Source organism: Pholcus phalangioides, unplaced genomic scaffold (assembly GCF_987345545.1).
Source record: "Pholcus phalangioides strain wild (caught in Gottingen) unplaced genomic scaffold, Ppha-v1.0 ptg000003l_1, whole genome shotgun sequence".
Classification (NCBI taxonomy): Eukaryota; Metazoa; Arthropoda; class Arachnida; order Araneae; family Pholcidae; genus Pholcus; species Pholcus phalangioides.
The window spans coordinates 55,781,533-55,795,964 of record NW_028301596.1 but is presented as its reverse complement, the minus strand read 5'-3'; the positions used below and the strand labels follow the sequence as shown (position 1 = coordinate 55,795,964).

General features: G+C 35.0%; 1 protein-coding gene across 2 annotated transcripts in view; it reads right to left on the bottom strand.

Annotated features, from left to right (window-relative positions):
- Positions 1 to 3,276: 3,276 nt before the first annotated feature.
- Positions 3,277 to 14,432, bottom strand: part of LOC149088921 (adhesion molecule nephrin-like) — a 79,042-nt gene continuing 67,886 nt past the window's right edge. For both annotated transcript variants that reach the window (XM_089250841.1, XM_089250848.1), the window contains exons 12-13: positions 6,303 to 6,380; positions 3,277 to 4,328 (exon numbers count right to left, since the gene is read on the bottom strand). In XM_089250841.1, coding sequence (XP_089106967.1) covers positions 4,288 to 4,328; positions 6,303 to 6,380 — 119 coding nt within the window. In that variant the 3' untranslated portion in view covers positions 3,277 to 4,287. The remainder of the gene's footprint in view (positions 4,329 to 6,302; positions 6,381 to 14,432) is intronic.

Below are 14,432 nucleotides of genomic sequence, written 5' to 3'. Positions count from 1 at the left end.
TTCTCTTCCATACAATTGTTTTGAAATCAGTATCGTCACTATGATAGTATTTACGTTTTTTTCTTCTATATATTGGCTGATGAATTTCTATAACTTATGTTTACTTCACAGAAAAATAGACTCAAAGTACATGACATTTTCTGGGCATCGTAGTACGTAGTGTATTAGCAGTTGTCAGTTTTGGGCGTTTCCTGCTGGCGCGGTCTCAGACCTTCGACCTTGACAGTCGAAGACAAGAGGGGTATGAGTACATTGACATTTTAGACCAGAGTTTCCCAAATTTTCTTTCCTCCCGTCTTCTTCTTCAGAGATATTTTTCTCTCATCTTCCAACCTCTACTAACTTAAGCTGAACCATATGATCCTATGTTACACACCCATATCTTTTATCACCCCCTTCCACAGAGAGCAATATCATCCACTTCAATAAACACTGTTCCGGTCAAATGGTTTCCAAATTTTGTGCTTCAACTAATCACTATAAATGCGTAGATGGCGTGTGAATAGACCTTGAAATTCGTAAAAAATTTTCCTTTTCCCTTTTATAGAAATGCTTAGGAGGTTTGCGTACCACTGGAAACACGGGATAGTTGTGCGAAAGTTTAAATGTGGAAAGAGCGAGCGTAATCCTAAAAATCTGTAACAGTCGTTCGTACTCCTAAAAGTCCGTAGAAATCGGGCGTACTCCTTGAAGTCCGTAGAAGACTTGTGTAATCATCAAATTTATATTAGGGGTTTTTGTATCCTTAAAAAAATTCATACTATGTTTGTGCATCCTTAGAAATGCATAGAAAGCGCTTATACCCGTAGAAACTAGTAAAAGTTCGAACGTTGTGACGAACATGTGACGGCCCCACATTGCCCAATGAAACCATCAGTTCCATAGTGCAGACATGGTGTAGAAATGATTGTCTCTAGAATGTCAATGTAGTCATTATTCATCATGATAGTAAAAACAGCTTTTAGTCAACTGAGACCGCCCTAGAAAAATAGAGCCCGAAATATATAAAAACTGTGTATCCACTGCTGATACACATTCACGTAGGTGTCTGGGAAATTATGGAAAGTCAGTGTACGCATCAATAAAAAAATACCGTACAACAAATGACGTATATCGTCTATTCCAATCTTTAGGAAACTATACCAAAGCTTATTGTCCAGGATGAAGTAAAACAAACATTACCTGGAGTTAAAATGATAACTAATCCGTTTTCTCATTGAACTGAAGTACACACAAATACATTTATATTTGATATCATTTATATAAATCCAAATAATCAAGATATTTACAAATACTTTTTCCGCTCCTACTTTCTATGAATGCAATATATTCCTTTTTCGCCCTCTAGAGAATACAATGCACTCCTAGTCAACATAATAATTTGCATTATAATTCAATAAATGAGTATTTGCAAACATTTTCTTTTGTATTTCAAGTAAATCCAATGAGACAATGAAAAAAAATCGATACACACACAATGTATTTATTTCATAAAAAATAACTCGGAGAGAATTCTTGAAACGTATAGTATCGATCACACATGAACAATAATCTATTATTTTAGTTTATTTCTTGAATAAAACTGAATATAAAGAAACATCTCGTAATTTTAAACCTTGTGGCTATTGCTTCCAATTTTGGTCATCGTTATATCAATGTTTAGTATCAAATTTCTAGAGACCTTTAATGTTTAATTGTTTTATATGGATTCCTGAAATGGCATTTCCTTTTCTGCTCTTAATTTCATTTTTAAAAATAAATCTCGAAAAACAAATCTTTCCATTATATTAATGAGAAGATAGCGTTGAGGGCTAAAGAGCTTTGGCCTTGTAGAATTTTGGTTCCAAACGTTTCACTGAAAATTAGTGTTCATTGGAGTTTCAGTGGGCCATGGCTTCTTAGCTCAGCAATGACTCTCTAACGATTTCCATCAAGATTAGGATGACCATACGTCCCGTATTTCCCCTATTTGCCGGGACAGTCCCGGCACACAGTTTTCCTGTCTGCCCAACTTTTTTTAGCATAAATGTCCCGATTCTCACGCAATCTCAACGAAGCCAACTTTACTTTTATTCTTAAAATCAACAATTAAAATTATCTTCCCAATTCGGAAATTACATTATGATAATTACGGCTGCAAATAAGAATATTCATGACATTTTTTTTAATTCCCTGCAAATTGAAGTGGTGCTTCATTTTCCTCGATTGGCGACTTTTCTGTGATTTTAGCATGAGTTTGCGACTTTGCTTACTTTTAGCATCATTTGTAGCGATTATTTGCAATGTCCCGTATTTTTCCGTATTTTGAAGTCCAATTTCACGTATTTTTATCGAGCAAATATGGGCACCCCAATCATGATACCGGCCATGGAAAAGAGAGTATATATATATATATATATTATATATATATATATATATATATATTATATATATATTATATATATATATATATATATATATATATATATATATATATATATATATATATATATATATATATATTCATATTCTTCGATATTCCTGTATGGTTTGTACCATCATGAACAATCAATACAGTCACTTTACGACTTATGAAAAAAAAAATATTTTGACGGTCTTGGCGAATTTTGGATCGGAATTAGTGATGTTTGGTGAGAATGATTCACACATTTTCCGTCTAAAACTGTCCAGTGACATCCAAATTTTTCAACATTCGCAAGCTTATTTGCAAAAAAAAAAGGAAAAACGATTTTAGGGGGAGTCGGAAATTTAAAACATTCAAAATGATTGTTGAAAATATAGTAATCGATTAAAAATAATAAATGAGATAAATAATAAATCGATTAGAAATTAATAATTGATTAAAACAATAGAACCGATTAACAATAACGATGAATAGTAAATCGATTAAAAAATAGTCTTTCAAAATAATAAATAAAATAAATAATAAATTGATTAAACAATGATAATTGATTGGAAATAATCGTCTATTAAAATAATAGATAAGATAAATAATAAGATTAAAATACATAAATAAAGTGCATAATAAATATTGTAAATAATAATAGATTAAAAATAATTCATCAATGAATAATAAATCGATTGAAATATTGAGTATTCAAAATTATGACATTGTTATTTGAAATAGACATGTCAAAAATAGTTTGCATTATCTTGAATCGCACTTCACTAATCGATTAAAATGAAAAATAGTTGATTAAAAATAATTAATTTAAAATAATAATAGATTTAAAACAAAAATCGATCAGAACGATAAATAAAGTGAATAATAAATCGATAAATAATAAATCGGTTAAAAAAATAACAATTGCTTATAACGATAAATAAAGCAGATAATAAGTAAGAAAAACAATTAATCGATTCAAATAATATATTCGATAAATAAAAAACGATTAAAATATCGATTATGTAAAATAATGATATTTTTATTTAACCACTTTACGATGAAGGACGTAATATTGCGTCCAAATGCTAGTGGAATGAATTTTCAGACAAGTTCTCTGTTTTCTTTCCTCTCTCCTCATCATCGCGAATCTTTGTTATAACCCTATATTTTTTTCCTCTTCGTTTTTTCTATACCCTGATAGTGATTTTTTCCCACATATAATTTATACTTCTACTATATAAATACAAAAGTGAAAGAGAACAGGCAGGGTAAAGGTAAAAAGAGAAATCTACTTTGTACCTACATTCGTATCAACTTATATATTATACTGTTTTTCTCTTTCATTTGTTTTTTCCCTTCCTTTTTTCCCCTTCTTATGCGTGGTTAGGAAAAGTTAAGGACAAGTTTACCATATTTAAAGCTGATTCGTCAAATAGAGCTCATCCGAATTTGTTTCCATTCGCTTGTTAGCAATGTCAGAAAATAGCTCGTATTATCTTGAATGGTACTTCCCTGGATTCTCTGTGCAGTTATGCGAACAACCTCCAACTTAGCGATGAAGAAACCAGCTAAGGCTGAGTGGCGCACGTGACCGATGTCATGGAACCTAATTACCCTGGCACATCATTCAAGAATGACACTCATTGCCGATAATTGGCTGGGTGTCGCCACTTCAATCTCAATGAAATATGGTAGATAACCGAAATTGACAGTTCCTAGTTACGTAGCGTGTCCGTGAGTCGGTGAGTGACTGTATATATTCTTCATGATAACTGTCTTATAAATAAGAATTCACTTAACACATATGTGCACATCAGATACATATAATCTCCGATTGTTACCAGTTCATACAATTTTCCATACTCTCAAAACATTACCCAAATTTCCGAGTCTAAAATCTACTACATACAAGGAGCTCTGTCCCAAATTTCCGCAGTCCTGTCTGTAAAGAAACAAATCATAACATAAGAATTCGTATTTTTCTTCCATAACAAAAAAACTTTGAAACACAAAAATCATAAAGCATATATTTATGATTTGCATTCGAATTAGCGTTTGTTTCTTTCTTGTTTACTTTTTTTTGGTAACTTGCCAAATTCCTAAATACCAGAAAAAAAAGTGGTATTGAGTGGAACATAAATTCCAAAATATGTATATAGATATATGTATAAAAATGGATGTTTCTGGGAAAACTTTCTTTGAAGGGTGGAAAAGGAATGCGACTTTTGTCGTAAACCAATATCTTGATTGTAACTAAAGAATGGAGTTTCATTTCTTTTTTCCTTCTTTTTCGCCAAAAATTCATTCTAAAGGTCATACCAAAGTTTTTCCCTTTTCGAAGAAAGTCAATAAATACGAAAAAGTAGCGAGTGAATTCTTTACTAGAGAGATATGTTTTCTTTCTTCTCTTTTAATGCAGTTGATCATTTGGAGATATTTTATAGCGAAAAGTTACTGTATATACGACCGTGTATTCGGTTTTAGTGCCAAAACTGTTTTAAGGAAAGAAACCTCAATATTACAGAAAAATATATATTATAAAATATTTTAATGAGGCAACTAGTAAATATTGCCAAAAAAATATAGTCTACTCTAAATTTTTTTTTTACTAGAAATTTATATGCTGTATGTGATGGGTTTGATTTATATTAAACTATATGTATAATGCGTGTATGCAGTGTACTCACGTAATGTATAAAGGTGTGGTCTCCTGAATTCATTATTAAAATTCTCGTCTAGAATGTTTTGAACTCATGAGGAATTTGGGAAGTTATAGAAGCTTTTTCTTTATGGTGCATGATGACCGTAGAAAGCTTGCGCCATAAAAACTCAACGTACAATTCTAGATGCTTTGTGGGAAATTTCGTGCATGAAATTTTAAATTTCTTGTGTGGTTTCAAATAAAACTATTTAAAATTTAAAAACTTTATGTACAAAATTTTAAAATTTAACAAGAATTTCTGCAAATTTTGTGTATCAAGTTTTATAAATGTGGTGCATAACGTTTTAGAAATTCTGTGTATATAGTTTTATAAATTACGTGTATTAAAGCTTTATAAATTATGTGCGTAAATTTTCGTTAAATTCTGAGTGTAAAGTTTTATAGTAAAGTTTCATGAATCCTACGTGTAAAGTTTCAGAATTTGTGTGTATAGAAAGTTTCATGAAAATCTATGTGAAGTTTTGAAAATTTTGCATACGGAATGTAAAAATTCCGCAGATGAAGTTACTTATTTTTTTATTAAAAATTTTACATACCTTTTACATTAAGTTTTGAAAATTTAGTACGAATTTTAGTTTTGGGAGTGAAGTTACAGAAGTAATATAATTATATTTGAGTTCAGTTTTGCAAATTCTGTATTTGAAACTTAGAAATTTTTTGAACGCAAATTTTAGTTTCAGACATTTCGTGGATGGAAAAATGCAAATTTTGTGTAATGTCGTACAATTTTCAGAAACTTTGTGTATGGACATAGGACTTTTTGCACGTTTCTAAATATTATTATAATTATGTCCTATAGAACAGCTGCGAGTTCTTTCTCTGTTTATCTGGAACATTACAAAAAGATTGTGAAGATAAACATCTATTTCTTAATACGCGGCCAAGAATTAACTTTTTTGGGAACCATTTTCGTTCAAACAACCACTCGGAGATTGTATCAGAAAATAAGTTAAATAAATGCATTGAAGTCAAGAAACAATCGACGTCGGACAAATTTTCGATGGTTTTGGACATTTATCGAGTTGTGACCAGATGTTAATGCCTCCCGCCATTTAAATCGAGTTGCGTATTAAATGTAGATTGGTTTAAAATGCTTTATTTAAAAAGTATATGGTTTAAAAAGTATTCAAAAATCAATATTTTATGATGTATGTCAGGGTTTATAATCAATTTTTTTGTCAAAGTCATATTTACCTATATAGTTCTTATCATCTTTATCTCGATTTTTCTTGAAACTTGTTTTGAATTTGATTTGTTTAGGTATTTCTTTGCCTGTAAAAGGGAAAACAATATTAATGATGTGCAATTACGTATTTAATGAACACTAAAGTGAAATTAACAAATACATGGCATTTCAAAGTTTTCGAAAAGTCAACAAAAATTCTTTCCTGTGTTTTACCCGAAGTTTTCTTCGCTTTCACATCATTTTGCATATTCGTAGAATGTATATTTGCAAGTGAAATATGACGGATTTATTTACAAAATACACGTCATCATCCGCAGTCAAGAGTTCGTTTTCTCTATCGTATTAAAATTAACCTCTTTGAACATTGTGTGCCTGTTTAGCATGCTCTAAACAGACCGATTTGCATAAATCGAAAACATCCGGCGCCAAACGATATATGTAAGCCGTTTCCTACTTCTTTATTTCTAGTCAGGCCATTAGTGTGTTATATAGGACTAAATCGCTAATGGACGGATTAAATAGAGCCACCAAAAAACAGCAAAATCACATTTGAATTGAACCTGATCGTATGTGGAGAGGAATCTAATCAAAATCGAATATAACCACGGGAAAACTCATCAAGTATTCCTCCACGTTTGAGAGCCAAACGCGCACCATAGGTACGTATAAGGTGGTTTGCAGGTTAGATAATTCACTGCATAAGCATATATAACCGTGTATCCTGAAACGTGGCGGCAAAACTCATGGAGTTAAATACCTGGAAAGGGGGGTTCCGAGAGGGGTTTCGACCGGAATTATGTGCAGTCGTTGCATAAATTAGAACAAAATTATTCAGTCGTCGGCGCTCGCTTTTAGAGCAAGCTCGGTTCCGCGCCGTGAATACCAATTCGGTTCCAATGCGTAGATCCATAGAACTGAAAACTTGCACCGAGCTCAATAAATCGGTGAAGATTCGAGCAAAACAAAAAAAAATGCATGCCATGAATGATATTTACGTTGTTAATGTTAATTAGTTTATAAGCTCTCGGAATCGAAATCATCCCTGGCGTATGACGAAACGGTTCCCTTAATCACCTTGATTAAAAATTGATGAGTAAATTATCGTTGTTTTTTTCCTTGTACGAATGGTAATACGTGAGAGGAATGTCATGTCATATAACACAGCATGATGGTTTGTGAAATCCGAATTTGTAGCTGTTTTGCTGTAATATTTTTGATTGGATCATTAATAAGCGGGTTCTCTGATGTAGATGCTGATGGGGGATCCTTTTTTTTCCTTCAAATGCAATCCTCTGCTACAGGATGCCCCTCTGGTTTTTCATTGATTCATAAGCACCAAGCACAGCTCCATCTCGCACTCCTTTCTGTATCCCCTCATGTGCCCTGTACGGAAATTGATGATCACGTTCAATCCACGATTCAATCGATCAATGCCACTAATAATACTTTTGATTCCATTTAATCAGAGAAATCGAGATTGTACTTCAATTTCTGATTTTATATACATCATCGATCGTCTCCTATGTCAAATCCCATCACCGCATTTCCTTGCATTGGCCACGGCCACGCAATATTGTACATAAAAGTATAAATAGATAAATAAAATCTCATGAAGTTGGCAACGACAACTTCGACACGACCCTACGACATATTTACAATGACAGTAACGACACCGAGGGGGGAAAACGAAAATATAGCGTGTGAATTCTAGGGAATACACTTTTATCAGAAATCAAAAATGGAGAGGGCTGTAAAATGAACAAAAATATAACGCGAAAATTCTAGTGAACTTCTCTTTACAAATCTACAATTTTAGATCGATCGTCGCCAACTTTTGCATATATACCAAATGGGACCCAACTTGAACGATAGGCTACTTACTTTACAATTTCGTCAGAGCAAGACAAATGTCCCTAAATGGGCAAAAACTGTCGGGCAACAATGGTTTTTGGGCCTTAACAATCAATTTCAAAACGTTTACTTTGGTTACCGTGGTTCCCTAGCAGTGCGTTTCAGACGTGTATATCCCATTACAATGGTTTGTCACTTCTTTAATGCTGCCAGTATATTTACAATAGTTTAAGGCCTTTATAATGGTTTGCCACTTTTTCAATATATATATATATATATGTAGTCGTCAGAATCATCATCAGCATCACTAGGGTCAGGCAAAGGATGATCCCCATAGAACTCAGTGTTAAAATTGCCGATTTTGCTGTATAAATGCGGAAGTTTAGTGGGGTTTCCTGCCATTTCAATAATTTAAAAAATTGTATTGAATGTTATTGAATTATACCGCTTATATAGAGATATATACGCAGCCCAGAAAAAAAATTGAATATGAAGTAATTAGCCAGACCTACTTTTGAGTTGAATATCCACGCAATAACATTGTTTTCAACTTTTTATTTATATCTTCTCAAGCATGAAAATTAATGTCTTCGTAATGTCTTTTAATATTCAACTGCATAAATTCATATGGTTTAGACTGTTTTAAAATTAATTATGGGCCCATAAAGTACATCGAAGAAATTTCACAGCTTCAACTAAGTATTTTTTTGAAGCAGAAACAAGCAGATGGATAACTTGAAGTTCAAGGGGGCGGGGGGATCGGAATACCTAGCACACCTTAAAAAAAGAGAAAAAATATATATATTCATTTCAACATTTCTTTAATCTAGATTTGTTTCTTTCATGAGTCGCGCAGGAAGTCGCCATATTGGTTAACTTAGACACGGTTTGTATGTGCCTTAAAGAAAGAGGAAGATATCACGCGATCCAAGAAGCCTCATTGAAGAAAACCCGGGCAGCGCCGGGTATTATAGCTAGTATTAAATACTACAGATGGCTTACACGGCAACTTGAACCATCAAGAACATCATCGTCCGTGGCAAAATCAGATCAAAGTGAGGCATATATATATATGGTTGCGTAAAGTTTTCAACCGCAACCGTTGGTGTTAGAAAAACGTCAGTTAAAATACTTAAACTGATGGCCTTCCCCCTTCGCCCGCAAAAAAACTTTATACATCGAACGACAGCCGGGCAAATCTAATCAGCTGTTTGCATAGAATCTTACATGGGCCTGATCAAGCGATTCATTGGCGTACATGCCCAGTGAGCTGCACTGCCAAGTATAAAAAGAAGAAAAGAGCAAACTTCTTACTGAAACCAGAAAGAAGAAATTGTGCATGGAATTAGACTGAAGGGCTTTTAACCGCATCGAGCATAATGCTACATCGTGTCTGCACGCCAATGATGGTCACTTTGCAGCACATTTTATATCCCTTTATACCCTTTAGTTTAGACCAGAGGTCTGCAACCTTCTCTAGTCGCGAGCACTGGCTGTACCTACCCATCATCGAAAAAAGAGCACCCTTACGGCAAATTTGACCATATGTATGCATGAAAAATCGGGATGATTTTTATCCTCGAATGCAATTTAAACAAGGTAAAATTCGATTGGAACTTTGATCAAATGCTCGCGAGCACTAAATTGGACAAGAGCCTCAAGCACTCTGGGCGCTTCAGGAAGCACCGTGGTACTCTTGAGCAGCAATCTGCCCTGTCAGAAGTGGATACTGGCTGCTCGAACGCGGGGTGGGGGGGGCGAATCAGGGAATCACCGGGGATGAGTGTATAGTAAGCGGGAGGAGGGGCGCATGTCTTCTTCCATCCTCCCTCAATGCCAATAATAAAATTTGTCATTAACCGGGGCAGGGCGATGATCTCCATAGTTCACCTCGATCTGTATGTGCCCATGTTCCCTTTATGTTAATTGATCGGATTCAATACCCACAGGCAACTGTATATAAATTACTGATTTCAAGGAGACGAAACCGACACATCCGGAAAATTCTTGCTAAATGTCACCAATTTCCAACTATACAAGGCTACTCAAAAATTTACTAGGACACCGGAAAAGATCTTTCAAAACCAGGATGTCTGATCACCCTACTAATTCTGTATGGTTCAAAAACACTTGGGGATTCGACGAGAGTCGAGAGGGGTCTGGGGGTGCCCTCGGGAGGGCACCCAAGACCACTCTCGACTTTCGTGGGCGGGGCTCGAAGAGAGCCGAAGATGGGGGTCTTTGGGTGCAGTGAGTGCACCCCCTACCCCATTCCGCCCTAGGAGCCAGGGCTGGTGGCCCCTGTCACCAAGGCGAATATAAAGGGGGCCTATGGGGTTGCCCCTGTCGCCGGGGGCGAATATAAATGTTACCCTGATTTAAGAATTTCTTGAATCCAGTCACTCACGTTTAGCGTATTCAGACCTTTCGTTTCTAATATGGAGGTAAAAACGAATGTAAATTAATGTTCATTTTGGATTTTCGACTTAAGGTTAAAAAATTATATATAGGTAAAAAATTCCATTCAAAATTACTAATAACGTCTGCGAAAAATTTACTCGATACTTTTTTTTGCCTGGTCCATAACATCAACCCGACTTAGAGAAACGCCATCAAGTTCCAACTAATTTCCTCGGAGAAACGTATGTAAATCATGTCCACATTTTCCATCCGAGAGGTAAAATCTCGAAACATTTTCAACAAACTGGAAATGATCGCTTACCGTTATGCGTAATAAAACCCTCTTACACATATAGTGAGCACACCGTGCTCGAAACTCGAAATTCCACGACATTGAGGAGAGATGAATGATAGGATCTATCACGGTCCGTGAGTCGGAGGACTCGACTGCTAATTGCTGATGGAAAGGTTCCAACCTCCGGGAAAACCTCCCTCCGGGTAATTAACGCGGAATCAACATTGCGAGTGAAGTTTCGACGGAGAAAACTCGGTATGTGTCTGTGCGTGTTTACTCGAGTTAAAGCCCTTCCACAGTCGTAATGGGGGGGCTCCAATATTTGTTGCATATACGGATACACACGTCCGACTAATTTTCGTGAGCACGCATCAACTTGGAATCGGTAACTACATAGCGTGGACATTCAAGGGAAACGTTCTATGCAAATTCAGGTCGGAAATGACTTTTTTTTTTCTCGTCAGGCCTGCTCGATGGTGACACATGTGGACATTCTTTTTCTTTCATTTTCCTAGACGTTTTCCCGTAAACTCGGTGGTTAGAGTTATAATGACGTCCCGAACGTAATGGTCAGTTATGGCTAATGATTCTGTCTCCGATTAAAATTACTTGCGTTCAGGGTATACAGTTCGGAATTACGGCTGTACCTAACTGAGAAGTTTTAAACTTCAGTCATTTCTTTCAAATATAATCTAGCTAATGCTCTTCCATCTGGTTAAATTTGGCCAGTTATTATACAGTGCGGCTGTATTTGTATTTGGTTGAATATCCTCAGTTATTATACAGGGCAGCTGTATCTTGTTGTTAAATCTGGTCAGTTTACATGCAGGACAGCTGTATCTGGCCGAATCTAGTCAGTTATTATACCGGACAGGCAGCTGTTGGGCTGTTGAATCCGGTTAGTTTACATACATGGAAAAGCTATATCGGGTTGTTGAATCTGGTCGGTTACCATACAGGACTGCTATACCTTGTTGAGTCTGGTCAACCTATTTATGTACAGGGTAGCTACTGTATACTAGTTATTGAATCTGATCTCTACAGGTATCTGGTTATTGAATCTGATCAGTTACCATACGAGACAGCTGTATCTGGTTGAATCTAGTCAGTTACATACAGGGTAGCTGTATCTGGTTGAATCTGGTCGGTTTACATACAGGGTAGCTGTATCTGCTTGTTGAATCTGTTCGTTTAGATACAGAGTAACTGTATCGGTTTGGTTAGGTTTTATACAGGGCAGCTGTATTGGTTTCAATCTCATTGAATTTATCCAGTTTATATACAGGGAGCCGTGCAGCTACATCAGGTTATTGAATCTGATCAGTTACCATACAGGACAGCTACATCAGGTTGAATCTGGAAAATTTATATACAAGGCACATCTGTTGTTTTGTTTAATCTGATAAATACAGGGTAGCTGTATCTGGTTGAACCTGGTCAGTTCAATAAGGGCAGCTGTGTTGGGTTGTGTTGAATCCGATAAGTTTGCATACAGGGAAGCTGTATTTTGGTTGTTGAATCTCTCATCAATACAAGACAGCTGTGTACGGTTGAATCTGATCAATACAAGACAGCTGTGTACGGTTGAATCTGATCATTTTACATACAGGGCAGCTGTACCTGATTATTTTGTTACATTTTTTTTTCAAATCATCTTCAGTCTGAGATCATTACTACAAATTCAGAGATGAATCAAAAATAGATTTCACACAGAATGTATATATTCGAAGAATTTTTTTCACACTTCTTAGCATCGCCAATCACAGTTATTACCATGAAACGCCAGAAACGAGTTAGGACGGGAATGCATTGCAACCGGAAACTCATTCGAATTCACGCGATTTTGTTATTTTTAACTTCCGTTCTCTTTTATGGAAGCAGACATTCACACACACCCACAAGTGCCATTTCCTCCAAATTTCGATTTTTCTAGAAACCATTACTAGATGACGTCAGAAACATAATTTGACCGGTACGTAATAACCGTAATTTCATGAGACCTGCGTAGTTCAGCATATTAAATCGAGTTTTTCGCTCCACTCCCCCGCACTGAAATCCGATTGTTCCGTTTCGGTGGCCGATTTCCGTAACGTTTTTTAGTGTCGCACTGAAAAACCGCCACCAAGCAGCTGTTGAAGTGGCATTGATCTTGATAACCATCGTGAATGTGTTTGGTCAATGGTTTTGTTTCATGACTAGAGGGTAGGTGTTTCTTTCATGGCTAGAAGGTGCTGTAGATAGTGCCATATAAGGCAACTGTATCTAGTTGTTGAATCTGCTCTCTGCTCAGTTACCATATAGGACAATGCCTCTCATCTAATCAGGTCAGTTACCATATAGCACAATGTCTCTCGTCTGATCTGGTCAGTTACCATATAGGACAATGTCTCTCGTCTAATCTGGTCAGTTCAAATAAAGGCAGCTTAAAAAGCAATAAAGGTAGCTGGTTGTTAAATCTGGTAAATTATTATACAGCGTAGCTTAATCTCGTTGTTGATTCTAGCCTGTTTACATAGAACATAAATCACTTTTCTATATTACGTAGTTTTTCACAAAGAATCACGTGAGTAATTATTGGGTAGTATAACACCCCTATATACCTTAGTATAATAATAGCTGAAGTTCTGGGACAAACAGAAACATTTATCAACTGATATTTATGGCATATAAATTTTATACCAATATACGGCATAAAAACAAACACTATACGATATTATATATTTTGATGTGCTGTGCAGGTTTTCAAACCACCAACCAATATCACTAGAATTATAACAGATGCTTTTATTTTTATTTGACAGGTGGCAGCACGGATTCTAACCCAAAGCTGGTTCTGGAGTGAATAATATTTCATTATAAATATGAAATATAAAAAAATTACAGAAGGTTAAGGAATTTTTCTCCGATTAATTTCTTTTTTCGCGGGTTCACAAACTATTTCTTTTTCCATTAATTAACTCCACGAAATTGTTTACTTAATTGCCTGCAAGTATAAGAAAATTGAAGAACACTGATCCACATCACTTTACTCTACGGATGTACAGCAGGTAAAGAGATGAATAAAATTGCCCAAAAAAAGGCTTCGTTGTTGATACGAGTAGATAGTTTCAAATAGGAACAGCTCTTTCGAAAACATCCATTACTTTGTTATTCCAAAAACATTCATATTGCCAAACATATTGCAGATGAAAAGTGAAAATCAAATTCATTTCCGGACACAAGAAAATGAATATTTTCCATTTTGATTACTTAATAAAAAAAAATTCTAAGGGAAAAGTGAAATTTCAACAGTATTAACGCAACCTTCATTTATGCGAAAGAAATATTACTTTAGAGCCAAAGAGAAGCATTTCCATTAATAATGAACTAAAATCCAAATTTTATTTTTTTTTGTATCAAACAACAAATTTCTGCATAAAATGGAAATTTTTGTCTTAATTTTTTTTTCTTCGTAAATGTTTTAAATTTCTTTTACGGAAGTGATTCGAATCGTGAATTTGTTTTCACCTTCAAAGTCAGTTTATTAAATGCCTTAAAAAAATTGATAAATAAATTTATGACATATGTATGGAAAATACACATTAACATAATG